Raw genomic sequence first — 25,189 nt, 5'->3', positions numbered from 1 at the left:
AGAATAGCTGCTCTATGCATCATAGACAAAAACTGGAAACATCTCAAAAGTCCATGGAAAGCCTGTTATTCATGAGTTGGAATACTACTCAACAACAGAAAGGAACAATCTGTAGATTTCTCACAACAACATGGATTAACCTCAAAAACATGTTGAGAGGCAGAAGCCAAGTAAAAGAGTATATACTATATGATTCCATTAATATGAAGTTCCAAACAGGACACAACCAACGTATGGGATGAAAGTCAGAACAGTGGATACCTCTTGAGTGGGAGGAACTGATTAGGAAGGGACATAAATGAATTTTCAGGAGTTATGGAAATGTTTTACATTTTCATTGGGGTGGTGGTTAAATGAATGTATATATTTGTCAAAATTTCTGCAACTGAGCATTTACGATCTGTACATGGGGCATGTCAGGGTGTAGTGAGGGGCTTAAGGGTGAGCTGAGCCAGGACCAGGACATTCAGATGACCCACAGGCTGGAGACATCTTGTGATACCTGGGTTATAATCTTATTCAAGCAGTTTTATAGTGAGCTTTTACCTAGAGCACTTTTGCATGTTATTTAATAGTGACGATAATTCTGAGAAGTATTATGATCTTGGTTTTCTTTCTGTTTTGTTTTTTTTTTTTAGAGATAAGGTCTTGCTCTGTCGCCCAGGCTGGAGTGCAGTGGCACAATCATGGCTCACTGCAGCCAGGCCTCTGGGGCTCAAGTGATCCTCCTGCTTCAGCCTCCACACCTGGCTAATTTTTAAAAATTTTCTGTAGAGATGTGGGCTCTTGCTCTGTTGGCCAGGTTTGTCTTGAACTTATGGCCTAAAGTGATCCTTCCACCTGAGCCTCCCAAAGTGCTGGGATTATAGGCATGAGACACAGTGCCCAGCCGTGATTTTCTAAATGAATGAAATGAGCTTCAGGAAGCTTCAGGAGCTGGTACAAAATCACTTGGCTATTAAATGATGTAGCTGGACCTCATCCCTGAGAGTTATGATTTCAAACTACAGACTCTTGTCCCTTTCCACTTGCAAATGGCCTGTCTGAAAATCGACTCTGTCTGGAGCTGACCCCCTTCCCCTCTGCTCCCTGCAGCACAATGTTCTGAATTGAGTTTCTCAGAAGGGGCGTGGGGGAGGCATACTTTCAGCAGAAGGTTTGCCCTGGTCTGAAAGGGGCACAAGTTCTGTCGAAGAGTTTGATGTTAAAGATAACTATAATTTTAAAGTTCTACCCTTCTGGAGTGGATGGACTCTGTGTTTAGCAGAGAACTTTGGTCTGTGTTTGGAGAGCCAAAGGTGAACCCTGGATGCACTTGGAGTGGCAGGAGGTCAGGAGAAGTGAAATCCTTCATAGAAGACAGCAACAGAACTGTGGGCATTGGGGGCTGGCAGATAGAGAACAATCATAAGCAGCAAGCCAGGCCTGGGGATCCTGCCCTATTGGGTGGTGAGGCTGGGGCGTGTTGACAGTGCCATCTCATGTTCAGTGGCTCTGCTATGATCCTTTAATCACTATTTCGAAAGTCGTTCTTTCTTCCCAGTTAATTCCACCACACGTGCTTCTATGAGGTTTTGTGGCTCTCACAGAGAGAAAGAGGAGTGTGGGGACTTACAGGCTTTCTTCACACACCATGGGTGAACACAGAGACACCCAGTTTGTACCCTGGGGCCATCTCGGCTCACCAAAACCTCTGCCTCCCTGGTTCAAGCAATTCTGCCTCAGCCTCCCGAGTAGCTGGGATTACAGGCATGTATCACCATGCCCAGCTAATTTTGTATTTTTAGTAGAGACAGGGTTTCTCCATGTTGGTCAGGTCTCAAACTCCCGACCTCAGGTGATCTGGCCGTCTTGTCCTCCCAAAGTGCTGGGATTACAGACGTGAGCCCCCATGACCACCCAGTAATCATTTTTAGGAAGAAAAATAAAGCAAAGTACAGAAACAGTAAGCAAAGGAGGTACAGGTGGCTTTCAGGAGACAAATGCTATTTTAGATAAGGTGGTCAAAAAAGACCTCTCGGATAAGGAACCATGGGTGCAGAGGTCTCAACGCAGAAGAGGAAATAAGTCAGGTGGATCTCTGTGGTAGAGTATTCTAAGAGAGAAGAATAAATGGGAAGTGCATATTCAACTAATACATTTCATAAAGAACTAAAAGTAGAACTACCCTTTGATTCAGCAATCCCACTACTGGGAAAAGAAGTCATTACACGAAAAAGATACTTGCACACACATGTTTATAGCAGCACAATTTGCAATCCCAAAATCGTGGAAGCAACCCAAATGCCCATCAATCAATGAGTGGATAAAGAAACTGTGATAGATAGATAGATAGATAGATAGATAGATAGATAGATAGATAGATAGATAGATAGATATAGATATGTGGTGGAATACTACTCAGCCATAAAAAGGAATTAAGTAATAGCATTTGCAGTGACCTGGATGAGATTGGAGACTCTTATTCTCAGTAAAGTAACTCAGGAATGGAAAACCAAGCATCTTATGTTCTCACTGATATTGGGAGCTAAGCTATGAGGACACAAAGGCATAAGAATGATACAATGGACTTTGGGGACTTGGGGGGAAGGGTGGGTGGGGGATGAGAGATAAAAGACTACAAATAGGGTGCAATGTATATGGCTTGGGTGGTGGGTGCACCAGGATCTCACAAATCTCCACTGAAGAACTTACTCCATGTGACCAAGCATCACCGGTAGCCCATTAACCTGTGGAAAAATAAAAAATAAATAAATAAACGAATATACTTCAGAATACGTCAGCAGTGAGTTTTCATCAGTTTCAGATAAGGGCCCAGGTGCTTTAGGGAGCGTAAACAACAAAGCACTGAATCTTTACTTTAAGGTACTCATGGGATGGTTAAAGCATACACCTCTGGAAAGGACCCCCGAGGTGTCATGCAGATCAGGGGTCTGGGCTACAGGTCCTCATGGAGTTTAGAAGAGAGGGTTACTGAGGGCTGGTATGGACAGTCCTCGCTGTCTTCATGGAACAAAATGTCCAAGAGCCTCGCTTTGAGGAGATTTTTGTAGGAACTAAGGGGTGCAGATGGGGAGAGAGAGCACTTAGAAGTGCAGCATGGGGTGGTGAAAGGACAAACTTCAGAGTGTCCAAGGCCTGTTTATGCCTTAGGACAGACTAGAATCCTTACCATTGCCTACTAGGTTAGCAATTTCTCGCCCCAGCCTAGCTCCCTGTGCTCCAACCACAGGCCTGCGTTGAAAGAAAACTAAACTCCTGTGACTTGTAATAAACACTGCCAAGGAGGAAAGGTGAAGATGTCAGTGTGACTCCACTGGGACCTAAGGAAGATGTGTCTTGACTACAGATACAGACATACTGATCTCTTGGCAGGAAGTCCCTTGGAGTGGAGGTGGAGCGCTCAGGTGGGGCAGCTTGAGGTCACTGGTCACTAAGATCTTTCCTCTGCTCTGACTCCAAGCAAGTCAAGTTCCCTGAGTCATCTGACTGTGTCAACCGTCCCTGGGAAAGAATGCAGGCATAGCTGGCCCCTGAACAGATCCATTCCCTACCATAGTGAGTGCCTGGGTATTTTATCTATCCCTTTTACGAGTTCTGTCCACTACCCACCAACACACAAAAGTACACATTTCCCTTGCAGGCATGCCATTGGGATTCCTGTGCTGAGTTCCAGCATGTGGGTGTGTGTTCCCCCAGGCAAGGAGGGAAATGTTAATTCCACACACCAGTCAATCATACAGGTAAAAGGTCCGCAACAAACAACAGGATGACAGGAAGTGGACTTTAAAGCAGGCACAGAAGACTTAGAACTTCTCTGGTCTCACCCCTTGTAGATTAGACATTGGCAATAGGCAACATTTATTGGATACCCGTCAGGGATCAGACTCCACCTCAGCTCGATTGATAGGTGAAGGAAAAAAAATTTTTCCTTAGAGTGAAACACCTAGAAAGTCTTGAAAAACCAGACCTTCACTAATTTGAGAGCAAGAACCAAACTGATTACTTGCCTTGTCAAGATTCCTTCCAGTCCGGGTGTGGTGGCTCACACGGTTATCCTAGCACTTTGGGAGGTTGAGGCGGGCGGATTGCTTGAGTCTAGGAGTCCGATACCAGCCTGGGCAAAATGGTGAAACCCCGTTTCTATTTAAAAAATATATATATATATCTCTTTCCAGAGCAGTCAGGTGTGTATAAAATGCTGACCCCTGGTGGATATTTCCTGAACTACTCTTTTAGCCACACATGAGGGAGACCCAGAGGCAAGACGTCCAAGCTAATCTTCCCTCTTTTTAAGCTTTCTCAGATTTAAAGCTAAGAACCCAATAGATGAGTTTCATTATCTCCATAAACTTTTATGAGAGAACTGGGCTTAATATCAAGCATGTTGAGATTTGCTGTTGTGGCTTAGGGATTTCATAGTTATGTGAAGAGAAAACACAAGATTATTTGGCTTCCCCAAGATTTGCAAGAATTTTACCCCAATTTAACACCCCCTGTTGAAGCCCAATTTATATTCCCCCCAAAACGAAGCTTGGAATGTGTTTTAGCCAGACTGTGAGTGAGAAAATAGAAAATCTACCTTCAACCCAAATTAACATGTAGTCAGAATGTACTGCTGATGCGGCAAGGAGTTTTCTTTGAAGTTAAAGCCCATCTCCCTCCTTTGTATTGACAGACACTGCCAGGGCCAGGCAAGAGAGCTGGGAGGACTTGATCTCAGGATCCCTGACTCAGCAGCTATGTGGTCCAGAGGGCCTCAGCCCTGGCATCCTGATGTCTTTGTCCCACACCCAGATCAAGTGAATCAGAACCTCTGGATGGAGGAGGTAGGGCACTTTTGGTAAAAAGCTCCTGCAGGTCAGCCTGATGAGGACACGTATCTAGTTTAATTCCCTCCTTTTAGGAAAACTGAGGCCTAGGGAGGGGAGGTTGCTTGACCAAGGGTCCCCCAGTGAGTTTGTAGGAAAACTCTGACTCACCAATGAAAGACTTGAATTCAGGCTTGAATTTTCAAATAGTTGTCCTTGATTCTGTGGTGTTGTAGTAGGTCAGGCTCAGAAGTGACAGAAGAAGGTACACTCCTCTTGAGGCTTGCTTGTCTTCCCGGTCTGTGCTTTTCTTTCCCATCTCAGCCCCTCCACCTCCCGGTCACCTGTGCACCGCCTCCCAGTTGAACAAAAGCCTCACTTAAGCATGAACCCCAGGCCTGGCTTTCCTAATCCATGGCCCCTGCTTTGTGCTGTATAAATGAGCCGAAGATGGCCTCTGTATGCCGGCCCCTTGATTATTAATTTCTTCACTGTAGGCTGAGACCGGACCTGCAAAACCCCACCAACCAAACTCAAATGTTTGCATATCCATTTGCTTTAAACATAGCCCCACTAAGCCTATGTTAATCTATTTAGAACCTGCCTGCTCTGTATACTCCATGAAACTGTACCTAATATCTGCTGGCCAAGGAAAAGCCCCAAGCCATAAAGGCCCCAAGCCACTGTAGCCCATAGGAGCTCTCTGACCTAGATATTCCCTACTGTGCTGCTGGGTGACTTCACCTGGCCATGTAAGCCCTCTTTCCAATTCTCTTCTTTCCTATGAGTCCTCTTGCCCTCCTTTCCTTCTGGGTAGGACCCCATCTCCACACTATAGCCTCCTTGACCGACTCCTGCTGTAGAGGACTTTTCCCAGGTTTACACTGGGGAAGGTCCAGAAAGCATGTGTGTGCTACCGCCATCTCGTGGTCATATCTTTTTCCTTAATCAACCCCCAAATCTCTGAAAAAAACCTTCACTCTGGGCGTTTCCCCTCTTCTAGGCTTCCTTTACAACATTCCTGATCCGAGTCCCCAGTCTTCTCAAATTTGCTGGCCAGTCGAATAAATTAATTCCTATTGATATATCAGTGGCCAATTCATTTATTCACTGACCAAATATTCACTGAGCACCCCGTATATCGCAAGCAATGGCCTTGGCACTTGAGATACACTGTAGAACAAAACAGACAAAAATATCTGCATGGATTGAGCTGACGTTCTAGCAGTATGATGATGGTTTAAAGTGTTTTCTCTTAGGAATATTTTATGGAACACTTTAAACCAAAGTAAGGAAGTGTTTTTGTTTGTTTGAGACAGGGTCTCACTATCACTCAGGTTGGGGTGCAGTGGCATGATCTCAGCTCACCACAACCATCGCCTTCCAGGTTCCAGCGATTCTCATGCCTCAGCCTCCCGAGTAGCTGAGATTACAGGCATGTACCACCATGCCCAGCTAATTTTTTTGCATTTTCAATAGAGACAGGGTTTTGCCATGTCGGTCAAGCTAGTCTTGAACTCCTGGCCTCAAGCGCTCTGCCCACCCCAGCCTCCCAAAGTGCTGGGATTACAGGCATGAGCCAGCATGCCCGGCTAGGAAGTGTTGGAAGTGTTAAGTGTTAAGAGGGGAGTTTTTGCTGTCATCAGTGGGCTAGTGGGATAGAGAGTAAGGAGATGGGCTAGGTTTATAATTAGGAGAATCCCTTTATGCTAGTGCATATGCCAGAACTTACGCACTGTATGATTGATGCATTTTATTTTATTTATTTTGAGATAGAGTTTTGCTCTTCTTGCCCAGGCTGGAGTGCAATGGCATGATCTCGGCTCACTGCAACCTCCACCTGCCAGGTTCAAGTGATTCTCCTGCCTCAGCTTCCCGAGTAACTGGGATTACAGGTATGCACCACTATGCCCGGCTAATTTTGTATTTTTAATAGGGACGGGGTTTCACCATGTTGGTCAGGCTGGTGTCGAACTCCTGACCTCAGGTGGTCCATCTGCCTTGGCCTCCCAAAGTGCTGGGATTACAGGCATGAGCCACCACACCTAGCCAATGCATTTTAAAACAGTGCTTCTCAGATTTAATGTGCATGGGAGGTCTGGTTAAGATGATGACTTTAAGTCAGAAAGTCAAACCTGAGATCTGAGAATCTGCGTTTTAACTCTACAAGCATGCTGATGGTGCTGATACATGAACCACACTTGGAGCAATAAGGCTTCAAAGCAGATTCCCTTGAGCTGACTCTTCCAGGACTAATAATAATAATAATACGCTACTCACCACAGAAGGCTATTGCAAAGATTAAGTAACTTTGCAATAACTCAGCATTGCCTATTATTTGCATTTAGTGGTGGGAAAACCAAGGCTTGCAATGAGCACCCACTGCAAGCAGGAGAGTCAGAGTGTGACTGCAGAGTCCCAGAGTTCACCCATGTGACTGTTTTGCTGCCTTGCCTGTTTCTAACCTGTAGCTTGCTGCTTGACCTAGTTTGCATGAAGAGTCTTAGCCTTGGGTTTTACCTTCTGTAACATGAAGGGAGGCTGCATATAGAGCTTCACAAATATGAGCTGCTATTGTTGTCATTAAGCCTTGATGAGTTTTCTGCCTTGAACCTCCTCCTTCTACCAGGATTAAAAATATATCAACCACACATGCCCTTTTATCACTCACACAGCACTTCACACATGTCATTACATTCCATCCCCGTATTGTCCACGTGGTACAGGTGCGGCTACTCACGTTTTTTTTTTTTTTTTTTTTTTTTTTTTGAGATGGAGTCTAGTTCTGTCACCCAGGCTGGATTGCACGGATGCGGTCTCAGCTTGCTGCAACCTCTGCCTCCCGGATTCACATGATTCTTCCGCCTCCACATGATTCTTCCGCCTCAGCCTGTCAAGTATCTGGGACTACAGGCACCCGCCACCACGCCCGGCTAATTTTTGTATTTTTAGTAGAGACAGGGTTTCACCATGTTGGTCAGTCTGTTCTCAAACTCCTGACGTCAGGTGATCCACCCACCTCAACCTTCCAAAGTGCTGGGATTACACCTGCCAGCTACTCCCATTTTATATACAAGGAAGAGAAAACTCAGAGATGTTGGGTGACCTCATTAATGTCATAGGATCCTAGATCTAGAGAAGACCTTGAACGTTTTCTCCAATTTGTTGCCTTTTAGCCTACTTAGTTTAGTTTCCTTTTAGCAATGAAGTCTCCCTTTCAAACAAAGTCCCATGGGAGGTCCAAGTTGTAAAGAAGAGGACTCTGTTGGGAACAGAGTTCAAGGGATGAAACCTGGCCCATGTATCCTTCCCTCTGCAGGGCTTCCCATTGCCAGAGACCTCAGAGAGAATGGTCCAAAGAGCTCTGTTTGGAAAATCCCCATCCAAATCAACACTCCCCTCAAATAAATGAGGAACAGGCCCCAAAAAGGGAGGTGACTTGGCCAAAATCAGACAGCAAGTGCATGACTTCTTGGACTCCAGAGACCAAGCCCAGAATCTAACAGAAACAACCCGGGCAGGTGAAAGGACCACAATCCTCACTCGCCTGACTGTTTACTGAGGTGTGTTTGTTAAGTGGTCACTCATGGTCTTGCATTCCCACCTATGGGGCCAAATTCAATACTCCATTCACTAATACCATAATCTCCCAGATGCTCCTTTCCTTACACCCTGGTTGTTGGGGGGCAAGTCTTTTTATTTTCTAGGTATTGTGAAATAAAATATACATGCAGAAAACTGTGTAACTACATCCATGCCAAGAAATAGAATGCTGTCTGAACCCCAAAAGCCCCCAGGTGCTGCTGCCTGCCACTGTGTCTCCCAGGGGCCAAATTTCACTGGGCCTTCAGAGAGAGCATGACCTTGCTTTTCTCTGCATCAACAGTTCCCACAGCTCTCCACACAACAGCCCCATGTTGCCCATTTTGAACTTTGTATAAATGGACTCACACTGTATGCATGCTTTTGTGATTCTTGTACCCACATTATGTTTGTAAGATTCATCTGTCTTGTTAGGTGCAGCTGGCTGTAATTCATTCATTTTCTTTGCCAAGGAGCATTGTGTTGTGTGCAGATGTATGATGTACGAATTCTTTCTGTGATGGGTGCTTGGGCTGTTTCCAGTAGAGGCTATTGTGGACAGTGCTGCCCCGCATCTTTTTTGCAGACAGATTTGCTCTCATATTATCCAGGGAGAGTAAGACTGAAGGAAGAAAGGAACGCTCAGAGAAGAGGCAGCCAGGCCCCAGCCTCTGGGGTGAGAAAGACACCTTGGTCTTTCAATTTCCCCAGCACGCTATACTCAAAGCCTGTCAAGGCCAAGGACATAGTCAACAATATAGGCGTTTTCAATATTTTATTGTAAAACAGAGCTGACGTGACGGGAAGTAGGGATCTTTGCAGCCAACATATATAGCACTCATTCGCTGAGTACCTGCCGAGCCAGGCTAGGTGCTCGGCCCTGCGTATACGAGTCTTTTTTCCTGCTCTGCAGAGCTCCCAGCCTGGTGGGGGAGACGGGCAGAGGCACAGTCATCTTTCACACAAGTCTCCAAGTGCCAGAAACTCTACAATGTCAAGGAGCAATTCATTCCTTCAGCAGAGGAGGAAAGAATCCCCAGGAGCCACGTTTGCTCGGAGGCTTAGGAGCTGAGAAACTTCTGATAGGAGGTAAAGTACTGCAGGCAGCTGTAAAAAATCTGGAGTGGAGATGGAGCTCGGAGCCTGGGCAGCAGTGCCTGGACAGAGGAGTCCAGATTATGGAAGTGTTTTAAAAGGAAAAAATAAAATTATGGGGCCAACATAATACCATAACTTTCCATTTTTGCAAATTGGGACATCACAAAAAATAAGAAAAAAAAAGGGAAAGCTACCATTTACTTTCACCATCATTTCACAAATGCAGGAATATTTTCAGCCCCCAGCCTCTCCCAAAAGAACACAATCTCCAAATGAAGTGCTCTCCTTCACGTGGACTAAAAAAAATCAGGAAATCCTTAATTTTCATTTTCCACAAACTCTTAAAAACCTTCCTCAGGGACTGGCATTTGTTTGTAAAACAGGGTGTGGGAGCCACTTGGTGGGGGGTCATCAAGGGGCCTGATGTATCTGGGGCATGGGAATGTGGAATGAGGGAGGAGGAGGCAGTGGGGAGAGGAGAGCAGGCTGGGCAGGTGGTCGGGGTTTAATCCCGAATGCAGAGGCGACATGGAAGGGGTTTGCGCAGGGGCTGCTGTGCTCTGATTCACACATTAGAAAGATCATTCTGGAGGCAGCATGGAGGTTGGTCAGTTGAAGAGGAGGCAGAGTCCTGTGACTAGGTTCTTGTGACTCCTTCTGAGGATCCACCCCTCAATGGCTGGTCCTCAGTGTCCCCATAGCTGGGAGCCCTGGGGCAGGCAGACTGGTAGTCCCTGCAGTCCTTGCCATGCCAGAATGGGAACAGGCAGGCCTGGGCAGTACTACTCATCTTCCTGGAAGTAGAATTTGGTGACCATGACACCCTCGTCGGGCATATTGGTGAGGCTGACGGGCTGGTCTGCTTCCATTGCTGTGCAGAGGAACCAGCCCGGGCAGGCGGCAGACTCAAAACTGGTGGTGGGGCCGCTGTCTGAGCGGACGAAGGCGAAGCGCTTGTCCTGTTTTCTGTTCTTGCTCAGGTCAGTGATGTTAACTGCCTGGAAATCAAAAGATGGGTAGGTGAGAGCTGAGGCCTAGGAAATCCTGTGCTGCCTCCCTCTCTACTCCACACCATGACATGGCCTTCTGGACAGCCCAGAGGTAGTACAGGGGAAATGCTATACCCTAAAAGCCCCCAGGTGCTCCTGTCTGCCACTCTGGGGGACTCTGGGACCCAGGTTTATTTATTTATTTATTTATTTTCCCCAGACGGAGTCTTGCTCTGTCACCCAGGCTGGAGTGCAGTAGCGCAATCTCGGCTCACTGCAACCTCCACCTCCTGGGTTCGATTCTCCTGCCTCATCCTCCTGAGTAGCTGGGATTACAGGCATGCACCACCACACCCGTCTAATGTTTTGTGTTTTCAGTAGAGACAGGGTTTCACCATGTTAGTCAGGCTGGTCTCAAACTCCTGACCTCCTGATCTGCCCACCTCGGCCTCTCAAAGTGCTGGGATTACAGGCGTGAGCCACCGCACCTGGCCTGGTCCAGGTTTTTAGGACAGCAAAGACACAAAGAGGCTGTCCCACTGTCACACCTTGATTTTGGGAAATCTGGCCACTCTGGCCTCGGACCAGTAAGTCTGATAAATACACAGCACCATCAGCAGAAGCCAAGGCCTGTAGAGCTGGTATTCCGTCAGGGTTTGAGCTCTGAGGAGACGAGGTGGTGGTGTATTCCATGCAACATCCTAGCCATCCCCAATCCTCACAGAACAGGCAGTCACCCTCCAGAACACTGCCCCTGTCTACTGGTAAGGGATGTGACAGTGCCACAGTATGGCCACTCACATTGAGGTTAAGGTTGCATCCAGCCCCTGAGACAAAGACATGTTTTCCCAGGGCTGGGAAACCCACTAACATTACATGAGATCAAGGAGCACAGAGCTCTGGGTGGGGCACCAGCCCCACCATCAATGTGAGTCGATAAGGGTTGGAAGAGAAAGGTCCTGAGGATGGGCTTTGCTAGAAGAGGGCAGGTCCGAATGGGTTGGTGGCCTTTGAGCAAGGGAGTAGCACACAGAGATTCGGGTCCTGTGGGAGACCGTTAGAGTGGTGGCCTCCAGTGACTGTGCCTCCTGGTGTTCACATTCCTATGCAGTCCCCTCTCACAAGGGGCTAGACTTAGCCACGTGAGTGGCTTTGGCCAATAGGATGATGTAAGCAGAAGTTATAATAAGCACCTGCATGTTGAGACTTGTCTTTTTGGAATAATCCCTTTTGAAGTCAGCCACCATGCTGTAAGGAAGCTCACACTGACTCTTAAACACTGAGAGATCACAGGGAAAGAGAGCCTGGAGGATGAGGGACTATCTCAGATGCCCAGAGCAAGCCAGGCACTCTGCTGAATGCAACTGCCAAAGTGAGCCCAGCATGTTCCACTACATAGAACAGAACTACCCAGCTAATCCTGTTCAACCCGTAGAATCATAAGAACAAATTTTGGTTTTTTAAGCCACTGGGTTTTGGGGTGATTTGATATCCAAAACAGGTCTTTACCTCCAGCTGGAGTCTGGTCTCATCACCAGACTTGACACAGGACAGGCACATCTTCCCTCCATGGATTCCCAAGAACAGAGCATGGGGCTCAATGGGTACCACATCTATCTTTTCTGGGGAAGAGCAGAGGGGAGGATCAGGTTAATAGAAGAGGAGGCAGCAATAATGAAGAGACCCTGGGTATTTTTCTGTCTCCCCTGGTCCCACAAAACTAAAATCCCAAGGTCAGAAGGGCAGAGAGGTCTCATCTTCCTGGTCTGCATCTAAACAGAAGATTAAACCAAGCACACTATCCAGTTACTCCTAGAGGCCTGAGTCTCCTGGATGTTGTTCCACATGATTTCCATCTTTCCCTCACTTTCCCTAGGATACCTGTGCTCCAGGTCAATAGGTGTGTTGCTGAGGCGGAAGGGAAAATGGCACAAGGCCATGAGTGGGGCTCCACAGCAGCCTGGGGGTCTCTGAACCTCCTCTTTCCCTAAAAGGCCTCCATGCTCTCACGTAGCGACAAAAATCTCAGCCTCCTTGTGCTTCAGTGTGTTCATTAGAACTACTAGGACAGGAAAGGTGGGTCTCATCCACTTTCAGAGTGAGGCAGGGGAGACAGAACGAGGGAATAGGGAAGGTGGGAAGGTGGAGGTAATACCATCCTACAACACCAAACAGGGGAGTGAAAACATCCTAGAAGGCTGGAACTAAAAGAATCAAACATCCCGTCGTCCAGCTGACATCATCCCACTGAAGGGAAAGCTGAGGAACAGAGTGGGTGAAGCTTCTTCAAGTTCATCCATCTTGTTTAATACATGGACCAGAATATGGCTGAGTATGGCGTCCAGGAATAAGAGACATAGCCCAGCCTTATACATGGTGGATTAATTTGGGATTGAGTTAGGGTTTAAACAACATAGGAACATGGAGGCTTAATAGGCACTGGAGGAAGGGAACGGTCAACCTTGCCTTCTGGTATTTGCCCTTCCCAGCTGTGGCCCTGGGACCGCTGTGCCTATAGTCACTGACCCCTGACCTACACTCTACCTCTCCATGCCCTCTTCAGGCTGCCCTCATATGTGCCCTTTAGTAGCCAGGCCCTCCCAGCTTCAAACTTGAGTACAAAGACCCAATAAGGATGAGAACGTTGCACCTAGGGTTTGTACAGGCAGGCCATGCTGCTGCAGACAGAGGGGCAAGGTGACCCAGCGCCCACACACATTGGCTTTCCTGGCAAGCACTCACCTTCTAAATTGACATTTGGTCCTTGCAAGTATCCAGCAACTAGTTGGTTGTTCCTCAGGTAGAAGGTCTTCTGGTTAACATCCCAGATTCTGAAAAGGAAAAGGACTCAGCTGTAGTGCACAGCTGCCATGGGCCCAGCCTTGTGCTTAGCACCTTCCTGTGTCCCCCAGAACTTGTCAAATTTGCATCCAGCTCTTCCCGGGGTATGGTATATTAGTATACCCATGGCATGCATGGATGAGAAGACTGAGGCTGACACTGGTTAAGAGGCAGGCCCAACCCTCACAGCTGGTGAGCAGTGAGCCCACATTTGACTCCCCTCCTCCTCACTTGCTTCCCATCTTAGATTCCCAGGGCAGGCACTTCTGTTTCAGCAAAGCACACTGCAGAGCAGCAACATCCAAACAAACTTTCTGGGATGCAAAAATGTTCTATAGCTGCACTGCCCAATAGGGTGGCTGCTAACCACGTGTGACTGTTGAGCTCTTGAAATGTGGATAGTGTGACCAAGGGTCTCGATTTTGAATTTTCTTCTCTTTTCATTCAATTAAGTATACATTTAAATAGCCACCTGAGACTAGTGGCTACCACAGCACCTAGTTAGAAGTTTCAAGAGACAGAACACCTTGCAGCTAACTCGCTCTGAGCCTTAGACCAGGAAGGTCTGTCTGTCCCTAGAGCCTTTCCTCCATTAGCTGGTGACCTGCTCAGAGTCCTGCAGGAGCAGCTGCCCTTGGGAACAAGCAGGCTTCCTCTCTACCTCAGCCAGTGACTTGCTTCTGGGTCTCAATCCTTTCTTCTTGGTAAAGAGCCTCTCTGGTTGAGAGCAGGACTCAAAGCTGTGAGATGTAATAAACAGAGCCCCAGCCAGCATGTCCTGGGACCTGGGCCTCATATCCTCACCTGTGAAGTGTGGCTAACTCTACCCACCTCATCAGGTGGCTCTGAAGAGCCCACATGCTCGAAGAGGGGTGGCCGGGCAAACCAAAGTGCTTTGCATATAGCAGCATTGGCCTGTTAGTGATTATCCTAGTTTCTAGATTTAGCCTCAATCTGGAGGGATTAGACATTGCCTGCTGGGGCCTCCAGGGGGATCTCCTGGAGCTTCTAGGTGATCAGAGCAGGCAGAGGCAACCTGGGGAAGCAGACAGTCCCCATATCTGGAAGGGAGAGACTTGTCACTCATACACCCACAGAACCTGACTTGCAGCCTCAACCCAGACAAACATGAAGGTCAGATTGGGGAAGAAATCACCCCAACATGATTTCACTGCTGGAATGTCACGCGGCAGAGGGCATGCACAAGCAGTCCTGTCATTTCTATCAGCATCACATCTTTACAATAGTGATGATCTCACAAAGCCCTGATTCCATTTTCAAATCACAATGATTTTCAGGCATTTTACAATGCACAGAATCCTGTTATGCTGTTATCTGTGCATTTAATTTTCACAACAACCCTGTAAGGCACACAAGGAATTATCGTGAATCTCATGTCACAGATGTCACAGATGGGGAAACCAAGGCCCCTGGAGAGTGGGACCCTCTGACATGTCAGCACAGACAGGCATTGCTCGTATCAGTCTGGGCCTTCGGGCTGTGCCCTGGTGCCCCTCTCTGCTTCTCTGTCAGCACATTCAGCTGGGCCTGAATCGCAGCCGCACTCCTTGGCATGCATCTATTACTCACTGGGTTGCTGAGTGTCTGGGAAAGTAAGACAGCCCTTCGGTCGTACCATCCACATCTGTGATATTTTGAAATACAAGTCCTGAAGCCCACGCATGTAACAGCCTCTTTCTTGAATAATGGACATCCTCTCCAGCCCAAACCCAGTTCTCAGGCCCTGTGGGGCCTGGCAGCCCCCAGTAGCTGTGATATGTTTCCAGTCTCCAGCTGATTCACCCTCACCTCCTCCTCCTTGGGGTAGCCTTACCTGAAGGCTTGCATCTTGCTGGGTTTTCTCCCAGAGGGCCGGCCGACCGTCTCTGAATGGAACAGGAAGAGGAGGAGACAGATTAGGTGACTGCCGAGGCCCCTGCAGATTTCCATTCTGTGACTGCAGCAAGGCAGTGGACTGCCATTGCGGGCCCAGAATTGCGGTTTATAAAGAAATAGTCACTCACCCAAGCTAGGCGTCTGCCACCCTGCCCCACTCTGAGAAGCGGAAATACCCTCCTCACATTTCCAAAAAGAGAAACCCTTGCTGTTGTCACTTTCAGCCCTGCTAAGTGTCGCAATGGAGTGTTGTAACTGATTCCCTCCCCTTTTTCCCCTGTGCAATTTCCCCAAAATTGAGATTTCTATTTCCCCTTCATTGAGTTCCTGGGAAGGAACAATGGAAACCAAACTCCCTACTGTGCCTGACAGGTACCCGGAGTCTGTTTATTGACTTTTTAAAAAACAGATTTGAGCAGAAAGGCCCTTTTTTCATAATAAAATGAAAGGGCTCCCTGCCTGCACATGGGACAGTCTCATGTCACTTTGTGTTCTTTAAAGGGTGGACAGCCTTGGACTCCAGAGCATAGATTGGCAAACATTCTGTAAAGGACGAGAGAGTAAATATTTTAGGTTCTGTAGGCCACGATTACTCAGCTCAGCTGTCTGTTTCACAAAAGGACATTGGCAATCCATAAAGCAACAAGCCTAGCTATGTTCCAATACAACTGTATTTGCAAAAGCAGAGGATGGACCGGATTGGGCCTGCATCTGCTGACCCCTGATGTAAAGTGAGTCCTTCTGAGAGGTGCTTTAAAATCAACTATTTTCCCACTATCTTACGTCTTTAAAGTTATGGTCTTGGGACGATGACATAAACTCAGCATTTGGACAGGAACGGGTCTAAATTCAACCTCTGCCACTTGCCATGTGCCACCCGTGTGCCACCTCGAACAAATCATTTCATTAGGTGAGCCTCTCTCTTCACTCTCAGAATGAGGGTGATCATGTCTTTTTCACAGATGGATGGAAGGAAGGAAGGGAAAGAGGGAGGGAGGGAGAGAGGGAGCAGGTGTAGGGAGGAAGAGGAGAACTTCTGGCCCATAATGGGTTCTGATACACATTAGCTTCCTTCCTTACAATATTCTAGACAGGAAAAAGGTAAGCATGCTCCTGTTTTATGGGTAGGAAAAAGTTGAAAAGAATTTCTGCATGATCTACGGGAGGGACAGTGCTGGCGCAGAAGTATAGGTTGCAGTGTTTTAGAGCTGGACAGCAGCTTGGCAATCCTGTCCCAACCTGGCATTATTTTCAAGAAGACTCAGAAAAGACTTAGACAAAAAAGTATCTGTTCAAGGTCACACAGCTTGCTGATGGCAAAGGTATGCAGAGAAATCCAGGTCTTCTGACCTCCAGCCCCGGGCACTTGATTATTAACAAATGCTTCAGAAACTTTAAACTCTAATATTTAACACACTTTGGGAAGTGGCAAATAAGTAGGCAGGTTAATATACATCACCTCCTTCAGCTAGTCCTCACAAAAACAAAGAAATGAACAAACAAAATGTCTCCTTGGCCCTCAAAAGAAGACACTATTTCTCAAACGTGTTTCAAAAAGAATGGGTGGGCTGGGCACGGTGGCTCACACCTGTAATCCCAGCACTTTGGAAGGACGAGGTGGGTGGATCACCTGAGGTCAGGAGTTCAAGACCAACCTGGCCAACATGGTGAAACTCCATCTCTACTAAAAATGCAAAAATTAGCAGGGGGTGGTGGTGCGCACCTGCAGTCCCATCTACTCGGGAGGCTGAGGCAGGAGAATCACTTGAACCCAGGAGGTGGAGGTTGCAGTGAGCCAAGATCACGCCATTGCACTCCAACAACATGATCCTAGGTAACAGAGTAAGACTCCATCTCCAAAACAAAAGCAAAAACAAAAAGTATGAGTGACTCACTCAAGGTCATGCAGCTTGTGAGGACAGTACAAGAATACAGACAAAATGTCAAAATATTTACTACTACAGCAGTTGATCTTGATGAGTCTGACTATTTTCAACCAACAAATCAGAATCTTTCTCTCAACCAACAAATCTTCCAACCAACAAATCAGAATCAAACACTTTGTGTCCAAAGAGTTAATCCTGCAAAGGTGGAAGGCTATGAATGAATTTCCCAAAGGTTTAAAGAATGCATCCTTCAGAGGAAATAGAACATTTCTGCAAAATTGTGTCAACTCCCTGGGTGAGGGGTTTTTTAGGCAAAATGGCATATCTGTATTCCTGTATGGTCCTCACAAGCTATGTGACCTTGAGTGAATCACCCATCCTTTTTGACACATGTTCGAGAAATAGTGTCTTCCTTTGAGGGCCAAAGAGGCATTTTGTTTGTTCATTTGATTGTTTTTGTGAAGACTAGCTGAAGGAGGTGATGTACATGAACCTGTCTACTTATTTGCCACTTCCAGAGTGTGTTAAATATTAGGGTTGAAAATTTCCAAAGCATTTGTTAATCATCAAGTGTATCATTTGATCATCACACCCTCTGAAAGGGAAGGCAGCTAGCACCTGATTGGTATAGGTTCTCTCCTATCTGTCTTTCTTTAGTCCTCTGGAATTGGAAAGCCGTAATTCTCTCAAAAATGTCCTTACAGATTGCAGAAGAGAAATGGCTTGCCAAGGTACGGTGGAGAGTTCCATCCTGGCCACTGCCCTCAGACGGCATTTCAAGTAAAGCCCCACCCACAGTGTGGCTCCTAGGTAAATGTTTCTCTGACCCCAGTCTGAATTCAGAGAGAGAATATTCTCCTGGAGAAAAGATGCTCAGGGCTCCTGTAATCTCCCTGCTCTGTGTCATTTCCCCACTGTGTCCTGAGAAGTGGCCCAGCCTGCCCTTTCTCGATATGCAGAGGGTGAGGATGGGGGTGGTCCCTGGGGCAGGAGTTACGGAGTCTAGGTCTGAATCCCCCTGTGTCATTTCCGAGCTGGGCCACCCCACACTATGTACAGAGCCTGTCTTGGTCTCAGTTTCATTATCTGATAGAGCTAATAATAGAAGCCACGTCATCAGTTACTATACAGATTGAATGGAATGCTGCACGTGATGAATCATGCCTTGACCCTGGCACTTGGGGAATACTCACACAGTGGCTTCTGTGTATGCTTCTTTACTCCAGCTAAAGTGGGAGAGATCAGGCCCAATGAACGCCCCAGCCCCTTGCTCCTGCTGTGCACTCCCAGCCTTCCTGCTGTGTATCCTGACCCACCCTCCTTTCCCAGTCCCGTCTCAAGCCTGCTCTGATTCCAAAGGAGGGGGCTGTCAATCACTGTGGCTTAGGGAGAGGAAGAAAGGGGACAGGGGAAGCTCTCTCCCTCTTCCTCACGCTTCTGGCCACAAGTCCACTCTTGGTTTCATGTTATCTCACCCAAACAGTTGGCGTCCTTATGATTTCTGCCCACAGGAAATCTCTGACTAATCTTATTCTCGGTTCTGGGTCCTCAGCACCCCCCCAGTTCTGCTTCCTAGATGAAGCTTTAAGACCACAGCGCATAAAGGACTATGCCTTCCCAGTCAGCACCCACAGCTTTCATCGGAGCTCCTGGTCATCACAATTGTATCAAGTGCCTTCTATGTGCTGAGCCCTGTGCTACCAGACACTGGAGACAACAGGAGTGTCTAAGCCCCATGTAAAGGGGTTTTGGTGAAGCAGAGAAATAGGGAAACCAGGCTGTCCATGTCTTAGGAGGGACACTGCACTGCTGCAAGGAGACATATCTTGTGTTGGTGCCTGTAAAGCGTTTAGCACAGCCACCCACGTGGGAAGTGTTCAATAGATGTTGGCTATTTCTCAACATTGGTTAATTGTATCTTTCAGTTCTAGGATTTCCATTTGGTTCCTTTTTTGTGTAATTGTTAGTTCTCTGCCAAAAATTCCAGTCTTGTGTTTTAAATCTTTGAGTATATTCTCCGTAGTTCTTTCAAAGTCTGCCCCGATTCAAATCCATGATTTGAATCCCTGCTGGATCTCCATTTATGGCCTGTTTCTCCCTGATACAAAGGTCTTCTTGCATGTGCCTCATTCCTTTTTAATGACTGCTGAATACTATATATTAAACACTGTAGAGGTCATTCAAGGCTCTGGGTGATTGTTATCTGTACCCTGAGATGGTTCACTTTTGCTCCTGCTGGACAGGTAGGCCAGGAGCCTTTCAAAAGCAGGTAACCTCTATCCTAGCAGGACTTGAGATCATTCAGAGGAGGGCTTCAGTACCTGTGAAGGCTGACCCAGATTTCCAAATTGGGTGGGGATTATCAGGGACCCTCCTTGTAGGTAGGATATAACGTACACATTTTATCTCCCCCACCAAGTTCTGTGAATGCTCAAAATCTCAGCTGAAGTTTTTGAAACCAGCACATGTGCCCAAGAGTAAAGGGCGCCAGTGCTGGGCTCCACCTCACTGGGCTCAGACAGTTCCTTACAGCCCTGGCCCTTCTCTGATGCCTCCAAAGAGATCTTTTGAAAATATGTTTTGTCTAGCTTTTCTAGTTATTCATAGCAGTAGAGGTGGTCATAAACAATCTAGGCCAGAGGTATCTGATGTAATCTACTGTGTTTTTTTTTTTTTTTTTTTTTTTTTTGAGATGGAGTTTTGCTCTTTTTGCCCAGGCTGGAGTGCAATGGAGCAATCTCAGCTCCCTGCAACCTCCGCCTCCCGGGTTCAAGCAATCTCCTGCGTCAACCTCTCACATAGCTGGGATTACAGGCATGTGCCACCATCCCCCCGCTAATTTGTATTTTTAGTAGAGACAGGGATTCACCACGTTGGTCATGCTGGTCTCAAACTCCCGACCTCAGGTGACCCACCCATCTTGGCCTCCCAAAGTGCTGGGATTACGGGCATGAGCCACTGTGCCCGACCCATAATCTACTTTTTAAAAGTCTTATTATTCAGGACGGCTGGAGTCTGAGTGGCATTTAGAGGTAGGGGTAGGAAAAGTGATTTGAAAAGTTGGGTGAGGTCCAGAGAAGGAATGGCCTTTAACACCACCCCAATGAGCTGGAAACTTACCTATTAAAAAACTGAATAAGAGGGTAATGTTGTCAGGTGTATTTTATTAAGATCATGTTGGAGACAGTGGACAGATGGATTAAACTTGGATGGGGTCATTGACCCTGAAGGCAGAGCAGTGCTGCGCTGGTAAATGTTTAACAATTGAATCTCCAAGAAAAGTTTCCATTTGCCAATTTCCATGACATAATACGCCTACCACGGATAATTTCAAGCTACTGACATGATATCACTGAATGGGGAGCTGGGGAGACATATACACAACTGGATCCTGTGGGCTGCAGCACCCCAGAGAGGCAGGAAGATTCAGCCCTTCTAAAGGGAAATTGTCTCCACATTTCTCAGCTCCAACTTCCCTCCTCCTCAGCCCAAATGGCTCACCCCACAAGTTTCACCCTCCTTGCAGAAAACCATCCTTACTGACAAATCCGGTTTGTCGGGAAGCGTTAACAAATTTCAGTACAAACATTTTCATCTGGACCTCCTGGAGCTGCATTTGTGTCACCCAAGTACTATTTGTGAAATGTTGGCATCCAGCTTTGGGTGGACAGATGTGCACCCTGCCTTGTAATGACTTCATCTCACATTTAGTGGTTTCAGCCAACACTTGAATCCTGAGTGTCACAGGACACACCACACAATATGAGCAATATTGTTTTCCAAACTTTGTACATTTTTGCTAAGGTAATGCTGCAAAGACTCCAGTTGCTCTTTCCGAGTCATGGGTAAATACTTTAGTACAAAGAAGAGAAAGAAGCACAAGAAATACAAACCCCCAGGATATAATCTGATGTCTTCTTTTTGTTAGTCCCCACTGACCCAGTCCTGGCAAGTAACCAAGTTAATTTTAACCAAATCCGTCAACTTATTAAAAGCTCCCTAAGGCAGCAGGACAGGTTTGGAGACATCTGTCCTCCTGAGTACCTCTACTCTCCAAGCTGCAGCCCCCAGGCTTGCTGCTATCAGAGTGAGCACCTCTGCTCTCCTGGATGATGAAGGGGATCAGGACATGGTATATAAGCCAACTGTTATCTACAAGAAGCTACTCTCCTCTTAGATCTAGATGGTTAACTTAATGTGAATCCTTCCTGAGGTTCAGAACTTTCCAAGATGATTTTTGCCCCAGCAGTTTATGGGTTGGCTATGGATCTGCCCTGAAAGTCATTACTTATGTAGTTATCTTGTGTTTTCAGAGGTACATATTTGCTCTTGCCTTCTTGGCTTTGATGATTAGTTTTATAATCCCCCGGCAGGCAGGAGGAAATGGAGAAGAACAGACACCGTGGGGAAGGGGACAACTGTGTTGCTTAGTTGTTGTAGTTTAGGCTCTGTGTTACACTTTCACACAGATCTCCTTTTGTCTACATAACAGCTGTGCAATGTGGACAGACATATTGACACCCACTTTCAAAATGAGTACAAATTCATAGTCACTTTATAGAAGAACTCAAGGTTCAGGCTACTCTTTCTATGGAGTGGCCATTCTTTTATTCCTTTACTTTCTTAATAAACTTGCTTTCACTTTGAAAAAAAAAAAAAAAAAGAAGAAGAAGAATAACTCAAGGCTTAGAAAGATTAATTCACTTGCTCCAGATCCTGGACAGGCCAGGATTGAAACCCAGATTTGTTATTTCTTCCCACACTGCAGTCCTGCTAAAGAGGCCGCTGACTTTTTTCTCTCTGCTTCATTGCATGGTTAACAGAAGCAAGAATTACATTTGTTCCTATGGTGTTTCTTTTGGGCTGAACTCCCATCTCATAGAGTAACTATTTAGTTCATAATTGCTTGAAAATTCAGGGAGGATTTTTGGTAATAAGGAAAGAAATGATTCTAAAACCTTACACAGGTTACAGGGAAAGCTCTTTACCTGGTTATGGACTAGAGTGGCAATTATCTTGGTTTGCCTAGGACTTTCTTGACTTTATTACTGAAAGTTCTACACCTTGGCAAACCCCTCAGTCCCTGAAAAACTCAGATAATTGGGTTATTCTAAATTGTCAACCCTTAAAGGGCACTGGCACCTCTGGTGGCTGCTGCTGCAAATTGCAGGCACAATTAATGATTGCAATTGTACCCTGCCAGTGTAGTCTGTTTTTATTAGCAGAGATGTGATCCATTTTATTAGACAACAGATAGATAGATAGATACATACATACATACATACATACATAGAGCAATCACACAGGAGTATTCAAAAACCTTAGTGAGTCTGCCACTTGGGAAAATAAACCATAGCAGATATATTAGTAATCAATCATTTTCGTTCTGATTAATTATTCATTAAAACATTCATCTTTAATTTCCAAAATCAAGATATTGTTCATATCTAGTAGCCTAAAATTGTTTTCAGACTTGGATCCTAAAAAGGATTTACCCTTTTAGTCAGTATTGTCTTCACCTTCTCCTCCTCCTCTACCTCCTTCTTCATACAAGTCAGCTGTGAGAGAAGTGGTGGGACCCCATTGTGTAGAGAGAAAGCAGAGGTCCAGAGAAATGAATGACTAGTCCAAGGTAACACAAAGTGTATGCACATGGTTCCATCTCTATCCTTTACCCTCAGTTCTCACCCTTCCAGTTTCCAATCAGAGTATGAATTCCCTCAACTTTTCTCTTCCTGGCACCCTGTTCTGTGCTTGGCAAACATTGATACTTCCCATATTCCTGGCCTTTACTTAGATGGAGAATGTGGTTCCTCTGCCCAGGGAACATGGTGTCTTCACTAAGCTTATTGCATTTGTTTCCCAAATTCAATCCAATTCAAGTTCACACACATTTATTTAGCACCTATTGTGTGTCAGTTCAAAATATTTTGGGATGAACCAGTTTTAAGCACAGAGATTTATTTCTTCACAATGTATCACTATCTGGTTCTAAGAGTGGTTCCAGCATCCTACTTTACACATTTGAAAAACACATAAGACCATGGGCTAACATTGTAGCACAACCCACCAGGGACCATTGTACCCACTGGGGGACAGGGGAGGATCTGCTGCCCCCAGAATAACTGCTTGTGGTTGACAAAGCAATTCCCCTCTCCATGATTTCATTAAGTCTCTGTGCCCCCATAGCATAGTGTAGTGGTTTGAAGACAGACTGTCTGCAGTCAACCCACCTCCTCCTCTTATACTAGCTGTCTGGCCGTGGGCAAATTACCTAATCTCTCTATATCCATTTCCTCTTGTGAAAATGTGAGCAATAATAGTCCTTCCTCATAGGGTTATCGAGAGGATTCAGTGGGATAACCCATGTAAAGAGCTCAGCACGGCGCCTAGCTTGTAATGTGTCCATGACACATTAAGGGCTGACACTTCCACTGTGCTTACTACAAGCTAAGAGTTGTTCAGCTTCCTCTAGACCTCCTCTTAACACCCAGAAAGGAGAGTAAGGAAAGTAAGACCCAGAAAGGAGAATGGCCTGCTCATTAGAGGCCAATTTTATTTTATTTTATTTATCTTTATTTATTTATTTTTTTAAGACAGAGTGTTTCTCTCTGTTGCCCAGACTGGAGTGCAGTGGTATGATCTCCGTTCACTGCAACCTCCGCCTCCCAAGTTCCAGCAATTCTCCTGCCTCAGCCACCCAAATAGCTGAGATTGCAGGCATGCACCACCACGCCCAGCTAATTTTTGTATTTTTAATAGAGATGGGGTTTCACCACATTGACCAGGCAGGTCTTGAACTCTTGACCTCAAGTGATCCACCCACTTTGGCCTCCCAAAGTGCTGGGATTACAGATGTGAGCCACTACACCCAGACTCGGGGGCCTATTTTAAATTAGAAACTTAAAATTAGAGTCTACAGAGCAATGATCCTGAGTGTTTTTTCCTTTGTGCCACACAAATCCTAACCAGACGTTGCAAACTGGCAGCTTATAATTTAAATATTTTATCTGCTTGCTTTATTGTCTTATTTAATCAGAATACTATATGCAATGAAATCAGAATATCTGACTCTTCTGGAAAAGTGAGAAGTTCTGGCCACCTGGGCCTGCATTCTCTTTTGACAACTATCTGGTGGAACTGACTAGTGCCAAGTCGTTAATTCTCCACAGTCCCCACCCTTCCCTGTCAATCAACCCTCAGACCTTGTAGCTCAGTGCCACATTCTATTAGTATTTCTCATTGAGTTCACACTGTTCTTTCTCTCATTTAACAGAGCTATTTCACCAATTTCCCTATTCTATCAACAGTGGAAAATGACCCCCACACTCCAAGGACTCTATGACTTTTGTCACAGCAGTTACCCCTCTCTGTTCACCTGCTGCCCCAGCAGGCACTAGGCTTGCAGCCCCTCAGAGTGCCTGCATGGTCTCCCACGGATGCCTCCCTGTGCCCAGGTCCCCCAGACAGGCCTGGAGCCCCATGCACTTGACATTTTCCTGGACGCTTGTTCACCAGAGCCTGAAAGCATTTGGTAAACACCAGTTGTAGATATTTTCCTCTCTCATTTCTCAGGTGGAAAAATAAGAGTGGAAAGAGCTTACCTAAAGCCATGGGGAGGTCTGATAGGACAGGAGGTCTTCCGCGGTCTTCTAGACTCTAACTTTAGACTGAGCTGCTGCCCATAAAGTAGCATCCAGGCAGTACCTGGGCCACAGCCCCTCCCAGGGTGGAGCTGCTCCTCCTTCCAGAACACCTCAGAGAGTACAAGGAGGAGCCCAGCCTCTCCTCCCACACACTCACAAAGGGCTGGCCAGCATGAGGACATGGGCCGGCTGATGGCTGACTTGATGGCAAGCAGGCCCCGTTTCCAGGAGAGTGACTCAGGCAAGCAGAAACCAAACTGGTTCTTATCTGCGTAAGATGAGAGGTCACATGTAGAGAACTGAGCTGGGCCTTCATGCTTACCCCAACCCGACTGCCGCCAGCTCGTGCATGTGTGCACACATTCATTCAAAACACATGTGTTGGCTTAATCCTGTGTGCCGGGTGCTCTTCCAGCCTTGGGAACAAGCCAGACAAGGTC

At 46.4% G+C, this 25,189-nt stretch overlaps 1 protein-coding gene across 3 annotated transcripts; it reads right to left on the bottom strand.

Annotated features, from left to right (window-relative positions):
- Positions 1-9,151: 9,151 nt before the first annotated feature.
- On the bottom strand, positions 9,152-24,872 carry IL1RN (interleukin 1 receptor antagonist). 3 transcript variants are annotated; one of them, XM_010366046.2, is made up of 5 exons: positions 24,708-24,872; positions 15,156-15,207; positions 13,223-13,311; positions 11,990-12,102; positions 9,152-10,489 (listed from the first exon to the last, which is right to left on the bottom strand). In XM_010366046.2, exons 1-5 carry the CDS (start codon positions 24,715-24,717, stop codon positions 10,274-10,276), a joined length of 480 nt encoding a protein of 159 aa, XP_010364348.1. In that variant the 5' UTR covers positions 24,718-24,872; the 3' UTR covers positions 9,152-10,273. The 3 variants fall into 3 exon arrangements, with proteins under 3 accessions (XP_010364348.1, XP_010364349.1, XP_010364347.1); XM_010366047.2 differs by lacking the exon at positions 24,708-24,872 and adding an exon at positions 15,346-15,422; XM_010366045.2 differs by lacking the exon at positions 24,708-24,872 and having other exon boundaries at positions 15,156-15,333.
- Between the last annotated feature and the right edge of the window lie 317 nt (positions 24,873-25,189).

Source organism: Rhinopithecus roxellana, chromosome 17, assembly GCF_007565055.1.
Source record: "Rhinopithecus roxellana isolate Shanxi Qingling chromosome 17, ASM756505v1, whole genome shotgun sequence".
NCBI classification, from domain to species: domain Eukaryota; kingdom Metazoa; phylum Chordata; class Mammalia; order Primates; family Cercopithecidae; genus Rhinopithecus; species Rhinopithecus roxellana.
The sequence above is the reverse complement of the archived record's forward strand: the minus strand, read 5'-3'. Positions and strand labels throughout refer to the sequence as shown.

Bases quoted from the DNA above. Each gene is read 5' to 3' on its own strand.
- IL1RN (XM_010366045.2), bottom strand. From the start codon at position 15,271: ATGGAAATCTGCAGGGGCCTCGGCAGTCACCTAATCTGTCTCCTCCTC. The intron at 13,312-15,155 runs GTAAGGCTACCC...TTTCCTTTTCAG, and splicing joins AGCAAGATGCAAGCCTTCAG to AATCTGGGATGTTAACCAGA. The intron at 10,490-11,989 runs GTAAAGACCTGT...TTTGATTTCCAG, and splicing joins AGACCAGACTCCAGCTGGAG to GCAGTTAACATCACTGACCT.